This window comes from Megalops cyprinoides, chromosome 10 (genome assembly GCF_013368585.1).
Source record: "Megalops cyprinoides isolate fMegCyp1 chromosome 10, fMegCyp1.pri, whole genome shotgun sequence".
Taxonomy (NCBI): Eukaryota; Metazoa; Chordata; class Actinopteri; order Elopiformes; family Megalopidae; genus Megalops; species Megalops cyprinoides.
In genome coordinates, this window is record NC_050592.1 from 17,388,535 (window position 1) to 17,400,715 (window position 12,181).

Sequence of the window (12,181 nt, forward strand, 5' to 3'; positions counted from 1 at the left end):
AGTTGTATACATAGATAATATGCAAAATGCAACCTAAGTAAGTGACCCTGAATGAAGCTGTCTGACAAAGTGAAGAAACTGGTTAGCATACAAACTTGTTGAGATATGGGTCGAGATACTACTGTATGTGCAGTAAATCACTGACTTCTTTAAACCAATCAAAGATGCCAGGCATGCTAAGGTGAACACTTCCTAGGGTCTCATTTAATAGTGATACGCGTATAAGCACATACAATAGTATCTGCAGTAAATCACTGACTTCTTTAAACCAATCAAAGATGCTCTCAATGTCAAAATTGTTGGTTCACAAAGGCTTATACGCGTATCACTATTAAATGAGACCCTAGGAAGTGTTCACCTTAGCATGCCTGGTTTGTTGAAAGATGACTGACCCCTGCCTTCATGTATCCAGCCGGGTTCAACATGAAAAAATACAGGGAAAACACACCTTCACCGTAATTATTTTAAATAACTTGTTTATTACAACAGTGATTTCCATTACTAATGGTTCAACATGTATCAGTACATTGGACAAGTTACATATCTATGTATCAGTCTTGGTTTGTTAAGTACTGAGATTACAATGACTGTCAAATTGACATTGCAAAAAAGTTTATAGTTTATAGTTTTAAGTTTTCTAAAAATACTAAAACTTCTTTGAAGTACATTTTGACAGTTTCTACAAAAAGATTTTTTTTTTTTCCATTTTGAGTTAGGCATGGCCTTGTGCATGCACAGACATCTGCTGTCCCTACAGAAGTTCATTTTTAGCAGCCTTTAGTGTTTTGGTTTGGAAACACAGCTTAAGGCAGCACAGTGATCAGCTGCATTTCCATGAGATTTGATTTCCATGCATCTATTTCCTCTGAACAAGCACGACAAACAGCTCTCCCAAAGCTTTCTTCACAGCTATTCCCTATGCTATTCTCATGTTATTCATAGCAAAAGGCAGTGGTTAGGGTCAAAAGTCTGTAACAATGCCAGCACATTTTAAATGTAACTGAGGACATATTCATCAGTTTAAAATGAATGGAAAACAGTAACAAACAGTAACAAACATGAAAGATTGCAAGAAACACTTCATAACACATACATATAATTACCATATCAAAAGGCTACCTTCAGGATCTTCCCATTTTAAAAAGAATTTACATATTTAAAAGTTTGTTATCATTATGAAATTGCTGGTGCAGACTCTCATTTTCATTTATAACTGATTCCTTATATGGACTACAAAGTCACATGAACACAAAGCTGTTATAGTGTCATTTTAGCACACATTACAAAGATCTAGAAAAAATGCAATACATATGAAAACATTTACACAAAGCACCAACAACGTAACATATTTCTTTGTGTTTTTGATAATACCAAACAGTGATTTCAACACTCACGAGGGACACGTATGGTCACAGATGTACCCAAATGTGAGAATGGCTGACTTTTTGACATTTTGTCAATGATTAAAGCTTTTCATCTCTGCTGTGCATGTGAGGCACAGCCTCAAGACAGCAAAGATTTCCCACAGCATGCTCTGGTTTCCCCCTTCCTTTCCCGCTAAAACTCACCGTGGTCAGTAGGTTTCCTGTAGGATGGATGTTACATATTATGACTAGACCAGCCATGCTGACCACTGTAACCATTCATTTCATTGTAGAAAAGCTGTATGTCTTATGTAGTCATTCACCACTGTGATAATCTTTTTCCTCATTTGTCTAGTCTACGCCAGCACGATGACATCAAAATAAACATACTAGCCATAAAAACAGTCACATCTATCCCACATTTTTAGCAACATTTACTTTCCTAGTAGCAAATTACTCCACTTCCTCCTTTCTATGCATCATATATATATATATACTTACATTCAAACATACATTATTTTTCATCGACCTTGTACATTACAATTTCAAACCTAAGGCAGATGGGTGGCTCAGAGTCCAACATGTATCCACATGAGACGTTCCAGGGGTCTCTCATGCTTCGATGTCTCATGGTTTGGGGAAGGCAGAGACATGGAGGATCTCCATGCAGTTCACTGTGATGAGCGCACCTGTGATTTGCCTCCATTGCCTGGTCACGGGGGCCTTCATCTTGTCCAGGGCGAGGTGCAGGTCCTGGATCATGTCCTGGTAGCCGTCTCCGTACTGCAAGCTCCATGTGTACAGGAAGTCATACGCAGGCTTCCACATCGACTTTTATAAAGAAATAAGTAAGAAAAATTTGAAACATCTGAGGTGTTTCACCCAAGTGTGTGACAGCGACTGGAAGAGGCAGCCTGGAAAATGTCAACTCCCTACACTCATAGAGACCCTGGCTGGCTGACCAATTGAATGAGTAGCCACAATACTGATGAAATTTTACCACTAGAGGGCAAAGAGGCTGCCAGACACCAATATGAACAGTGCCTGTTCAGTTTAAGCTGACTGCAAATGGTATAATCATCTTAATTGCTTAAACAAAGAAGTGTAAAAAAGAAGATGATTATGGACAGGTCTCTACATCAGATTCTGATCAGTGGACACTAAAAAACATTATAATAATGGTGCTGAGCATGGACACAAAGTTGTAGCATAAGTGTAGTTGATTCGTGTAAAGGTTGCCTGGTCACTGTTTGAGTTAATATTTATGAGGTACTGATCCAGTGGACTCACCTGGGGGCTGACTTCTCCACTTTTTCCCCGGTGTGGAGCTTCGTAGCCAGTGATCTGAGCGCTGGAGAGCTTCCCCAGCCGCTCAGCAAGCTCCCTCCACCGCGCTCCCAGCTCCACCGCTGCTGACAGAATCACTGTGTTCTGAGTGAGACGAGCCACCAGGCCCTGACAGTCCATCTTCAAGAGTCCCTGAGCAAAAGCAAACACAATATTATTTTTTATTATCTTATTAGTTGAAGAAGAAGTTGTAGTAGTAATAATTATAATAATGACAATAACAACAATAGTAAGATATTTATAATGACTAATCAGGATTTTTATATCACATATTGGACATATCTGAATAGAACAGCATAGTTTATTTTTATACAGTGCAATGTGTTTTGAAATATATCAGGCCTTTACATCACCAAAAACAAGCCATTTTGCAATTTCCAAATGAGCTATTTGCATGATTTAACACTTTTGTATGTATAAAAAAAGTGGCTTACAAAGCTAGCACCATGGATAATATCCCAATGCTTCACACTTACAATGACAAGCTCATGCTGGAACTTCTTCCGGCTCTTCTCTGTGTGACAGTCTTCTTTGAGTTTCTCCAGCACGCAGGCCACTTTCTCTTCTTCTGTCTCTGCATGCCTCCGGATGATCTCATCCAGCGACAGGCTGGAGTAGCCAAGTGCCTCTGCAAAGCCCCTCCAGCTGGATATGTGTTCAGTGACCAGGGTCTGGATGGCTGAGTACATGTATGTCAGCTTCTTGAATGGCAGAGTCATATTGTCCAGCAGCACTTGTGTGGTAACCTTCACTCCGGAGAAGTCAATCACCTGATCTTTGGTGATAACCTTAACATTCTTGCAATGGACCAGGCCTACCCTCCCTCTGAGGAAGCCGATGTACCATTCCTTCACTTTTGACTGTCCCAGTGACCTCACTGTCTCTCGAGACAGGAGGGCCACGGTGTCTCCTTTGAAGTACTCCAGTAGGTACTCAACCCTTGGCTGACGGAGAACCGCTTTGAGTGCAACCCCATACCACTGTACACTCACAGGCATGTCCTGGAATTTAGGGAGCTGCAATACTGGTTCCTCTGGGATAGGTACAGACCTTATAACCTCCTTCCGCTTTTCCAGTCGTTTTTGACCAAGGTTTTCAGACCTTCTTGGGGCAGCCTCTGGGGACAGTACTTGGAAATGAGTCAAAGGACACCCGTCTGAGTCCCTCACATGAACCCCCAGATTAAAGGGGGCCATCTCCCCACTGCTGGTCTTGGACAGTGCAAACGGCAGACGGACAACTTGACCTGATTTGAGATGCTCTTTCTTCACCGCTTTCATTTGATCAACAGCTTTGATCTCAAATTTTGAGTCGACCGGAGCAGCAACAATTTGCAGATCTTTTAGGCCGCCGGGGTTGAACTGATGTTTTCCCCAGAGCTGCAGCACAAGTGGTGGTAGGTTCTTATTACCCCTTTTGAGATCATAGAATGGAAGTTTGATTGGAATTTCACTGTGACAAGAAACAACACAGATGGTTTTGAAAGATGGGTGGATATGCTTTGGCCCATAAACCCCAATGGTGATAAGACGGTCCATGTAGTCCCACACTGAGGTTGCAGGTGCCTGGAGAAGCGTAGCCTGTGCTGCGGCAATAATGTATAAACGTGGCTTCAAATTCTCTAGCTTGACTTGTAAAATGTCCTTATAAACGTAACAATTCTTTAGCTTTTGAAATGGTCCCTCTTTCTTATGGGAGACCAGGCACTCGAAAGTAGTCATGACCTGGCTTAAAGGGTCTTTCTTGATCTCCCCAGCAATTTTCATCTCTAGCAAAATACATTCCTTTGTGTTGAGGTTGCTGAGGCTCACTTCCAAGAGTGGACTCACAGTTGTCAAGAGGTCAGTATTGAGTCCGTGTGGTGAGTCAAGGATTGCTTTCATGGCAATTTCCTGGACTTCTCCAGGGAGAACATGGCCTTCTGGGACATGGGCACTAATGCTGGAGTCAGGTAACTGCACAGACCCTCCACTGTGACCGATCTTGCAGGTGATCTGGGTCTCAGTAGCCTGAGTCTGTGCCCAGCCTGGGCTTTGACTCATCAGTCCCAGGTCCAGGCATGACCTTGTTAGCTGCCTATGACTCAGCCATGCCATCTTGTAGGCCTCTCTGTCATTCTTCAGCCATTCAAAATCAGGATTCAAAAACTGAGTCGAGGAGCTGAAGCTGTTCTCCTTCTGAGGCTCTCTATCTTCACGTATATCCAGAATATCTGAGGTGCTCTTCCATCTCCCAGATCTCCTCATGCTCTTCCGTTTGGAATTCAAAAGGTGCCCAAAACTTGCTTCATCTGAGGATGTGCTTGCAGCATCAGCATTGTTATTGCCAAATATAGCCATGGGATCCTCTTTCAATATCGAGACATTTACATTTGATCTATTGCTTGCTGCCTCTATGTTTACAATGTCATCCAGAAATGGGTTTGAGTCAGACAGCCCGTTCCAGAATGGATTGGTGGTTTGTGTTGAATGCCGGATCTCAGGCTGTAAGACTGGCCAATCAGAATGTTTCCTCCCCTCACCTACAATATAACTGCCTACAAAATTAAAATAAAAGTCAGAAATACTCATTCTCCTTTCTAAACAGGAAAAATGTATATACACAGTAAAATTACTGAAATGTAATGACTTTTTCTACTTAACAGTACAGACTAAATACTCTATTGTAGAGCACATCATAAAGGACAAATGAGGCTTAAAATGCAGCAAATTAACTTAAAATCATCATTTAACATAAATGTCTAACATATACCTCATACTGGAACTAGAAATGGAGAATCATACAAATGAAGTTGCTTTTCAGAAAAAATATAAACAATTAATTGAAAATTAATCCCAGGGAAGAGTGTAATACTAGACATAGTAAACAGAAACATGCACTGAGTCAATGCATTACAAGGGTGTTCAATTAATACTTAGGACACCCAATAGAACACTTTCCCTGTGTTTTATTTTCTCCCAGGGCCATCTGAGAAGCCTTTAAAAGTCATGAAGAAATGGCTCCCAAATGGCTCAGTCAATTAAGGCACTTGTTCCAAGCACAGGCTGAGCCATAGATGCCTGGGGTTTGAGCCCAGCCATGTAATCTGCCCATGCTGCCTATGAGCCGACAGCATCAAATCAAACTTTGTTTGTCGTAAGGGTAGGCATGTTGGCTAGGTTCTAACGTAGCGCTACCTTCTGCACACCGAGACACGTCTGGGCTAAGGATTGCTAAGAACACACTGGTGAAATGTGCCTATTCTTCAAAAGCTGTCTGCAAGGTGTACTGTGGGACAGCGAAAAATAGCTGCATTTGAGTGCATGTGTGTCAAAGGATTGACTTTTCCTCTCCCTGCAGTTCTGCAAGAGTGCAGAGGTTGTCATGAGGTTGCGATGAGCCTGATGTAAAATTTCTGCTCAAAAAAGTTGCGTGAAAAGGGAAAAGTAAGTCACAAGAGGAACAAATAAATCAGTTGAGCTTTACCACTTAAGTTGTTGCTGAGAGGTCCATCATCACCCAGATCAATCAGCGTGCCTTCTGATCTGGTACGTGCAAGACTTCCAGTGCGGCGGATTGACTTTGCTCTTTTGGCTGCCATCTTTATACCTGTGAACATCATCACACATTGCAGATTCACATTTTTCAACCAACAAAATGCTTAAAGAGTAACTTCCAAACTACTAACAACTGCCCAAAAGTCTAAAATGTTTTTTGTTTCATACCTTACAGTTTTGCAGATGTATAAACTGAAAAATTCAGAAGGTGTAGCATCTAAGCCATTTATTTTCATTCAATTGTTGATATTTTTAAACAAGTAAACTCCACCTAATTTCGTTCCTGTACACCCTTTTTGACCAGAATGCACTATAATGCACTGTGATGCTGGTCATGCACTTTCTGCCTATTATCTTGAACTTAGTATGTATCTAAAATTAATATAGATTTACAGTAGGACATGAAACAACTTAATGTAAAAATGTACACCAAATCTATAAATCAGATTAGTGACTGAAGTAATGGTGGAGTGTTCAATTTTTTTTTTTTTTTTTCGCATAGCATTATTAATTATCTACAGTCAAGAGACAGAAGGGGAGCAATGCATTCTGGGCTTTAAATGAGGGTTAGATAGTCTGACTGAGCTACGTGGTGTTCCTATTAACTAAAACAATGTAGTGCATTTCACTACAGGCTTAAATATTACAGCAAAGGTAAAACTATTCATACATACATACAGTACATACATACATCAAAACAATATACATAATATATACTATAAGCTATTGTACTGAGAGTATAATAATGATATACAAATACAAAATACTGTAGACCTTCGTTTAAGTAGATCTAAAAGTTTTCCAGCTTTTATTTCCTCAAAACACTTCTTGGTACAAGAGTTTTCCCATTTAAGATTCTCCATATAATAAAGCTATTAAAAACAGTTGTTAACAATGAAAAGCTGGTCTCCAAAATCAAGGTCCTGTGTCTGAAAGTTGAAAACCAAAGTTAAGGGTTCATATGCCCAACAGAACCTACACGAGCACAGAAACCTGTATTAACAGAATCAAAGATCAATGATTTAAACAATGATTGATTAATTGAGAACAACTACAGTAAATAAAGGCGTGGATTCAATGTTCCCATGCTGTTTGAGTGTAGATACTATGATTATATCACACACAGGCGCATTCTCCTTGAGCTCAACGGCTAAACCAACCCACAGCTTTCAGCACAATCCTTCGGCGGGACCAATGCGCAGGTGACCTTATTAGCGTATGCCAACACAAACACTGAAAAGATAAGTACTGGTCACTGTTCCCACTGTCACGAAAAACACATCTGAATTTGCTTTGCTTTTTGAGTAAGGCAATACCAGATCTGAACTTTTAAAAATCACATATCTTGGTTTTGGTTGTTGGCACGTAGAGGGAGAACACTCGCATATGGTACTAGCTGTCAGAGCTACTCAGTCAATAATAATATGTTTTCCTACACCAGTGCGCAAAAACAGGTTGGTCCTGTCTAGGACACAACAGTCCTCTATGTACGTGGCTGCCTCGGAGCGCTTCACTGAGCGGCACAGGATTGTCAATGGAGAGACCGGATTGAATATTACTGTAAAGTTACACACCTTCAGAACCAGTCAGTGCACCTGCTCGATCACGGTTATCCTTTCATAGCACTGTTATGTAGGAAATTCCTTACTAAAAATCCAATGAAAGTGAGACCGACGCAGTATAACTCTTGTAGTACGTAGTATTATTACTCTTGCTATATAAATTAGAGCAGTTAACACTTGCTGACCAACTAACTACGCAGCAAGTTACCCATAGCCGATTATAAATGTTTGACCAAGCCATCTGGCTACTTGCCAGACCACGGATTGGTGTTATACATGTATATATTCCCACGATTAACAAATACGTTACGCGTTTAGAAGATCGGTCTCACATTTAATCCCTTTCCACTTCCCATCTACCAATGTATGCTAATATGCTACCACTCCTGAAACTACACGATGAGGTTTTTGTAGCGATATACGTATAGTAAGCAGTTTCCACGTTGTTGTTTTTTTTTACAATGCGGTCGATGGGAAGTAGATTCTAGTTCTTCGATATGCTATCATAAGATTAAAGCGTAATATCAGAAGCACGATCAATAAAAGCGAAATAAAATCACTCACCATCTCAACAGACTGGTTATCAGAAAATCATAAACAGTTCTCTGAGGAAGGCACGCATGCTACGCAACACTCCAAGTTTACAATGTAATTTGTTCGGCAACTTTTGTTCTGTAAGGAGTGTCACAAACCATACACCTTGCAGGGAACTACTGAAACTCTTAGCTATTCAGTGTGACACGAGCACTCTGGGACCAATAGTTCCCATGAGCTAGACTGCATCGATGTGGCGGCGGATGCAGCTGACAACACGACTACAACTCCCATAATGACATGCCATATTTACACATACAGAGTTGCAACACCTGAAACTGGGAAAGGGAAGCCAGTTTCGGTGATTGCAGGCACCTGGTAGATGTCAGACGTCTGTATCTGCACTGTCCTCTGGTATGTATTGATTGAAATATGAATAAAGACACGTTGTGGTGTTTTACTGTGCTGTGCATTGTATTTTCCAATTAAATTAACCTGACGCTATTTATGAATTACTTCGCTTTCCACAAAACTTCCCACCATTTATTAAGACATGTGTATGTCATAAGATATGTCATAATGCTTTACAAGCAAGTCATCCTCATTTTGCGAGCAAGATCCAGATGACGAGCTTCGTGTGCCCGTAATTAAAATGAAAACCTTGAGCATAGTTACTGCACACTAACACATGTATATGTGTATGTATATGACTATAAAGACTAAATGTCTGACCTGTTTGAAGGATTTTATTGAAGCTCGTGGTTAGGCCTACTATTCTTGGTTCTACTTGGTACTACTTCTTGGTACTATTCATATTGGATATACCCACAAATACACATGATATAAAAAGCAATAGCGCATATATTTTCTCATGTCTTTCTTGTTATGTGTTGTCTTTTGCTTTGTTCTTTTTCTAATGACCATTCCTATTTTTGTAATGCCATTATGTGTAGAAGGGTAATATCTTGCAGCAGCATAGATTTTAGGACATCTAGTGGTCATTTCTAACAGAGCTTCTACTATGGATTCAAAATCACACAGCACAGATTAGACTTTGACATGCGACACTAAAGGATATATATAGCTGCCTTTCTTGTCACAGTCATAAGGGTGAGGCCTTAGCCCAAATCTTTATGAATCTGCTGTAATTCTATTAACAATGGGACTGCTGCTACTCATTAGTTATTGTGAACAATATGTGGAAGCAGACAGGCAAACATTCTATTTGGATTTGTCACCACACCACACCATTCTAGTCACCACGGACCTCATGACCCAGAGCTCAAGATGAATGATGATTAATGACCTGCAGAAATGTCACAGGCTCATCCTTCACATGAATGGGTCACAGACAATGCCATCACATTTGTAATAACATTGAGATTAGCACCTTGAGCAAGTGACCTCACACTTCTGCTCAGTGGACCAATTGTCTGTTGTCATACCAGTTACCCTGTGCAAATCAATCACTCCAAATACAAGAGCCCCCCACCTCCCTTAATTAAGCAGAAGGATGGCCCTTGATTGTGTGAACTGACTTAGAAAATGAAAGTCATGATGTTAAACCTCCCTTTTTAATTATTTGTTTGGTTGAGATATTGAGAGCTCCTCAGTATAATGGGACATGATACATTATCCGAGATAATATTTCTTGATACAGTTTGCAAATTAGTTGCAAGGATTTCCTGGAATACCCTGTCGCACAACAGGCACCACAGGTTTCAAATAAGCTGTATTGTTCAACCAGGGATACGCTGTACCCTCAAAGCGTTTGAATTACAAAGTCTGCTGTAGTGTTTCCCAGTACTTGTTCTGGAGACACACAGCGTACACTGATTTTTGTTCCAGCTGAGATTTTGGTTAATTAAGATTGGTTGAGCTGATTAATGAATACTGACCTGAATCTGACATTTCTTCACAGTTCTCCATTGTGAGGTGTTTGTGAAACGTGAATTGTCAGAAGTGTTTGTGCTAACAGAAGGTATGAAGGTATGTCTTTAATTTCTGCTCATTGGTGCTTCATAAACAATGTGATATTACCTATCAGTATTTAATTAGTGTGAATGCACTTCACTAATTATGATTAAAGGAAGCTGATGCCTAAATTAGTTTGAAGAGACATATTACAAAGATACTGAGTAAACAATTTCACTTGTTCAACATACTCCTTAACAATACATTTCCCTCAGAAATAAATTACATCTGATAAAGTCCATATATGTCAAATTCAGATTAGTATTTAATTAGCAACACAATCTCGCCAAATAAAGAACACCAGCAAATCAGCATGTACAGTGGGTCTCCAGGGCTAGGATTGGGAAACACTGCTCTACATATTACTACACTGACCGGTTGACCCTCCCAAGAGAAAGTAAAAGAACAGTTCATTGATATTTCTGTGCCGTGTTTAATTTGCCAGTAATGCCTCAAGTAAGTTATATATTTTACAGTATATTCAACCTTTCTATTTCTTTCTATTCTGACTCGGTCATTTGCTTCATATTCTTCAATGTTAAGCTGAACAAATTCCCTGGCTGACCTTGAATTTGTTTGTTTTTTGTACGATCCAGATCACCCTTTTTGGAAAATCCCCCAAACCAGTCAGCTGGATTGCATGACAACATCATTTGAATCAGATTATAAAACATCTGTGTTGCAGGGAGTGCTGCAATTGAGGCCAATGACTTAACCTCCTTGGCAAAGAAAATGCACATCAATGGCCACAGGCAAAAAAAAAAAGTTGTTTAAGCTGTCCGTTACACAGCACTAGCTGTAGGTTGTATGAAATTGTATTTGGATGAAATTTTTAAGAAACTACTACTGAAAGAACTATAATTTGGCCTCAGATGCACAATGTAGTACATTCAATGTGTAAGCATGGCCTTAATAAAGAGAAACACAACAACAACAACAACAAATAATAATAATAATAATAATAATAATAATAATAATAGATAGATAGATAGATAGATAAAATGGTATTTAGTATGAATTAAAGTTATATATTGTTTACCTAGGGAATGAGCTATTAGAGTATCCTGACATTTGGCACAGATTGACACTTCATTTCAATTTTTTTTTAATCTGAAGATATCCTTTTTGGACATACCATATGGAATTTGAATATATCATTTTCCTGTACTCCTGTTTGTCTAAGAACTCAGTCAAAGCAAATAACTGCTGAATTAATTGTTTTCATATCTGGGCTCAAATACATCTTTCATGTTTGTTTTCTATGGTGAGTTGGTACCTTAACGACTTTTCAATGTTTTTATTTATTTATTTAAGAAATTATAATGGTGTGGACATCAAAACCCTTTGAATATGAGGATATATTAAAGCAAACATTCTTAAAAAGGACATATTCAGCTGAAGAGAGAAATATATCACTCTCTTTTAGAGCTGCTTGTGATTACAATAATAAATATTTAACTTTTTATTTTATTTTATTTTTAATGCTTTTGCTGTTGCTTGAATCTTTTTGTTATTGCCAGTTGTACACATTCAGCCTCACCATAACACTGTCTGCCCTTACACAGGAGCACAGACATACAACAAATCAAGCATCTGATATACTAACAGATTAATGGCTTTTTTTTACATTACAAATCTCAAAGTTCACAAGGGGCAACTTCAGATACTTTGGCCTGTATGGCCAGCCTGCATTTGGAACAACTGTGTTACCCTACTGAGCTACTTGGGAGCAACTTTTCCATTTTCAATAACATATAGATAATTAAGCAGTGAACTGTGTCATACCATAATCCATATGTTTGTCAAGAATGGATAGTCATTTTAGAAAATGTAATACCAACATTTTATTGAATCTGAGTCATCT

At 39.3% G+C, this 12,181-nt stretch overlaps 1 protein-coding gene and 1 long non-coding RNA gene across 3 annotated transcripts; one reads left to right on the top strand and one right to left on the bottom strand.

Annotated features, from left to right (window-relative positions):
* Window positions 1-677: 677 nt before the first annotated feature.
* On the bottom strand, window positions 678-8,543 carry macc1 (MET transcriptional regulator MACC1). Of its 2 annotated transcripts, XM_036537842.1 has the most exons (6): window positions 8,374-8,543; window positions 6,177-6,299; window positions 3,188-5,247; window positions 2,655-2,843; window positions 2,054-2,195; window positions 678-1,585 (listed from the first exon to the last, which is right to left on the bottom strand). In XM_036537842.1, exons 2-6 carry the CDS (start codon window positions 6,289-6,291, stop codon window positions 1,464-1,466), a joined length of 2,628 nt encoding a protein of 875 aa, XP_036393735.1. In that variant the 5' UTR covers window positions 6,292-6,299; window positions 8,374-8,543; the 3' UTR covers window positions 678-1,463. The 2 variants fall into 2 exon arrangements, with proteins under 2 accessions (XP_036393735.1, XP_036393736.1); XM_036537843.1 differs by having other exon boundaries at window positions 1,511-2,195.
* Window positions 8,544-8,711: 168 nt separating this feature from the next.
* LOC118784087 lies at window positions 8,712-11,057 on the top strand. The gene is made up of 3 exons (XR_005005232.1): window positions 8,712-8,757; window positions 10,265-10,332; window positions 10,914-11,057. It is a non-coding gene; the product is annotated as an uncharacterized LOC118784087 (long non-coding RNA).
* The last annotated feature ends 1,124 nt before the right edge of the window (window positions 11,058-12,181 follow it).

Bases quoted from the DNA above. Each gene is read 5' to 3' on its own strand.
- macc1 (XM_036537842.1), bottom strand. From the start codon at position 6,291: ATGGCAGCCAAAAGAGCAAAGTCAATCCGCCGCACTGGAAGTCTTGCA. The intron at 5,248-6,176 runs GTAAAGCTCAAC...TTAATTTTGTAG, and splicing joins TCTCAGCAACAACTTAAGTG to GCAGTTATATTGTAGGTGAG. The intron at 1,586-2,053 runs GTGCGCTCATCA...TCCATCCTACAG, and splicing joins GCAATGGAGGCAAATCACAG to GAAACCTACTGACCACGGTG.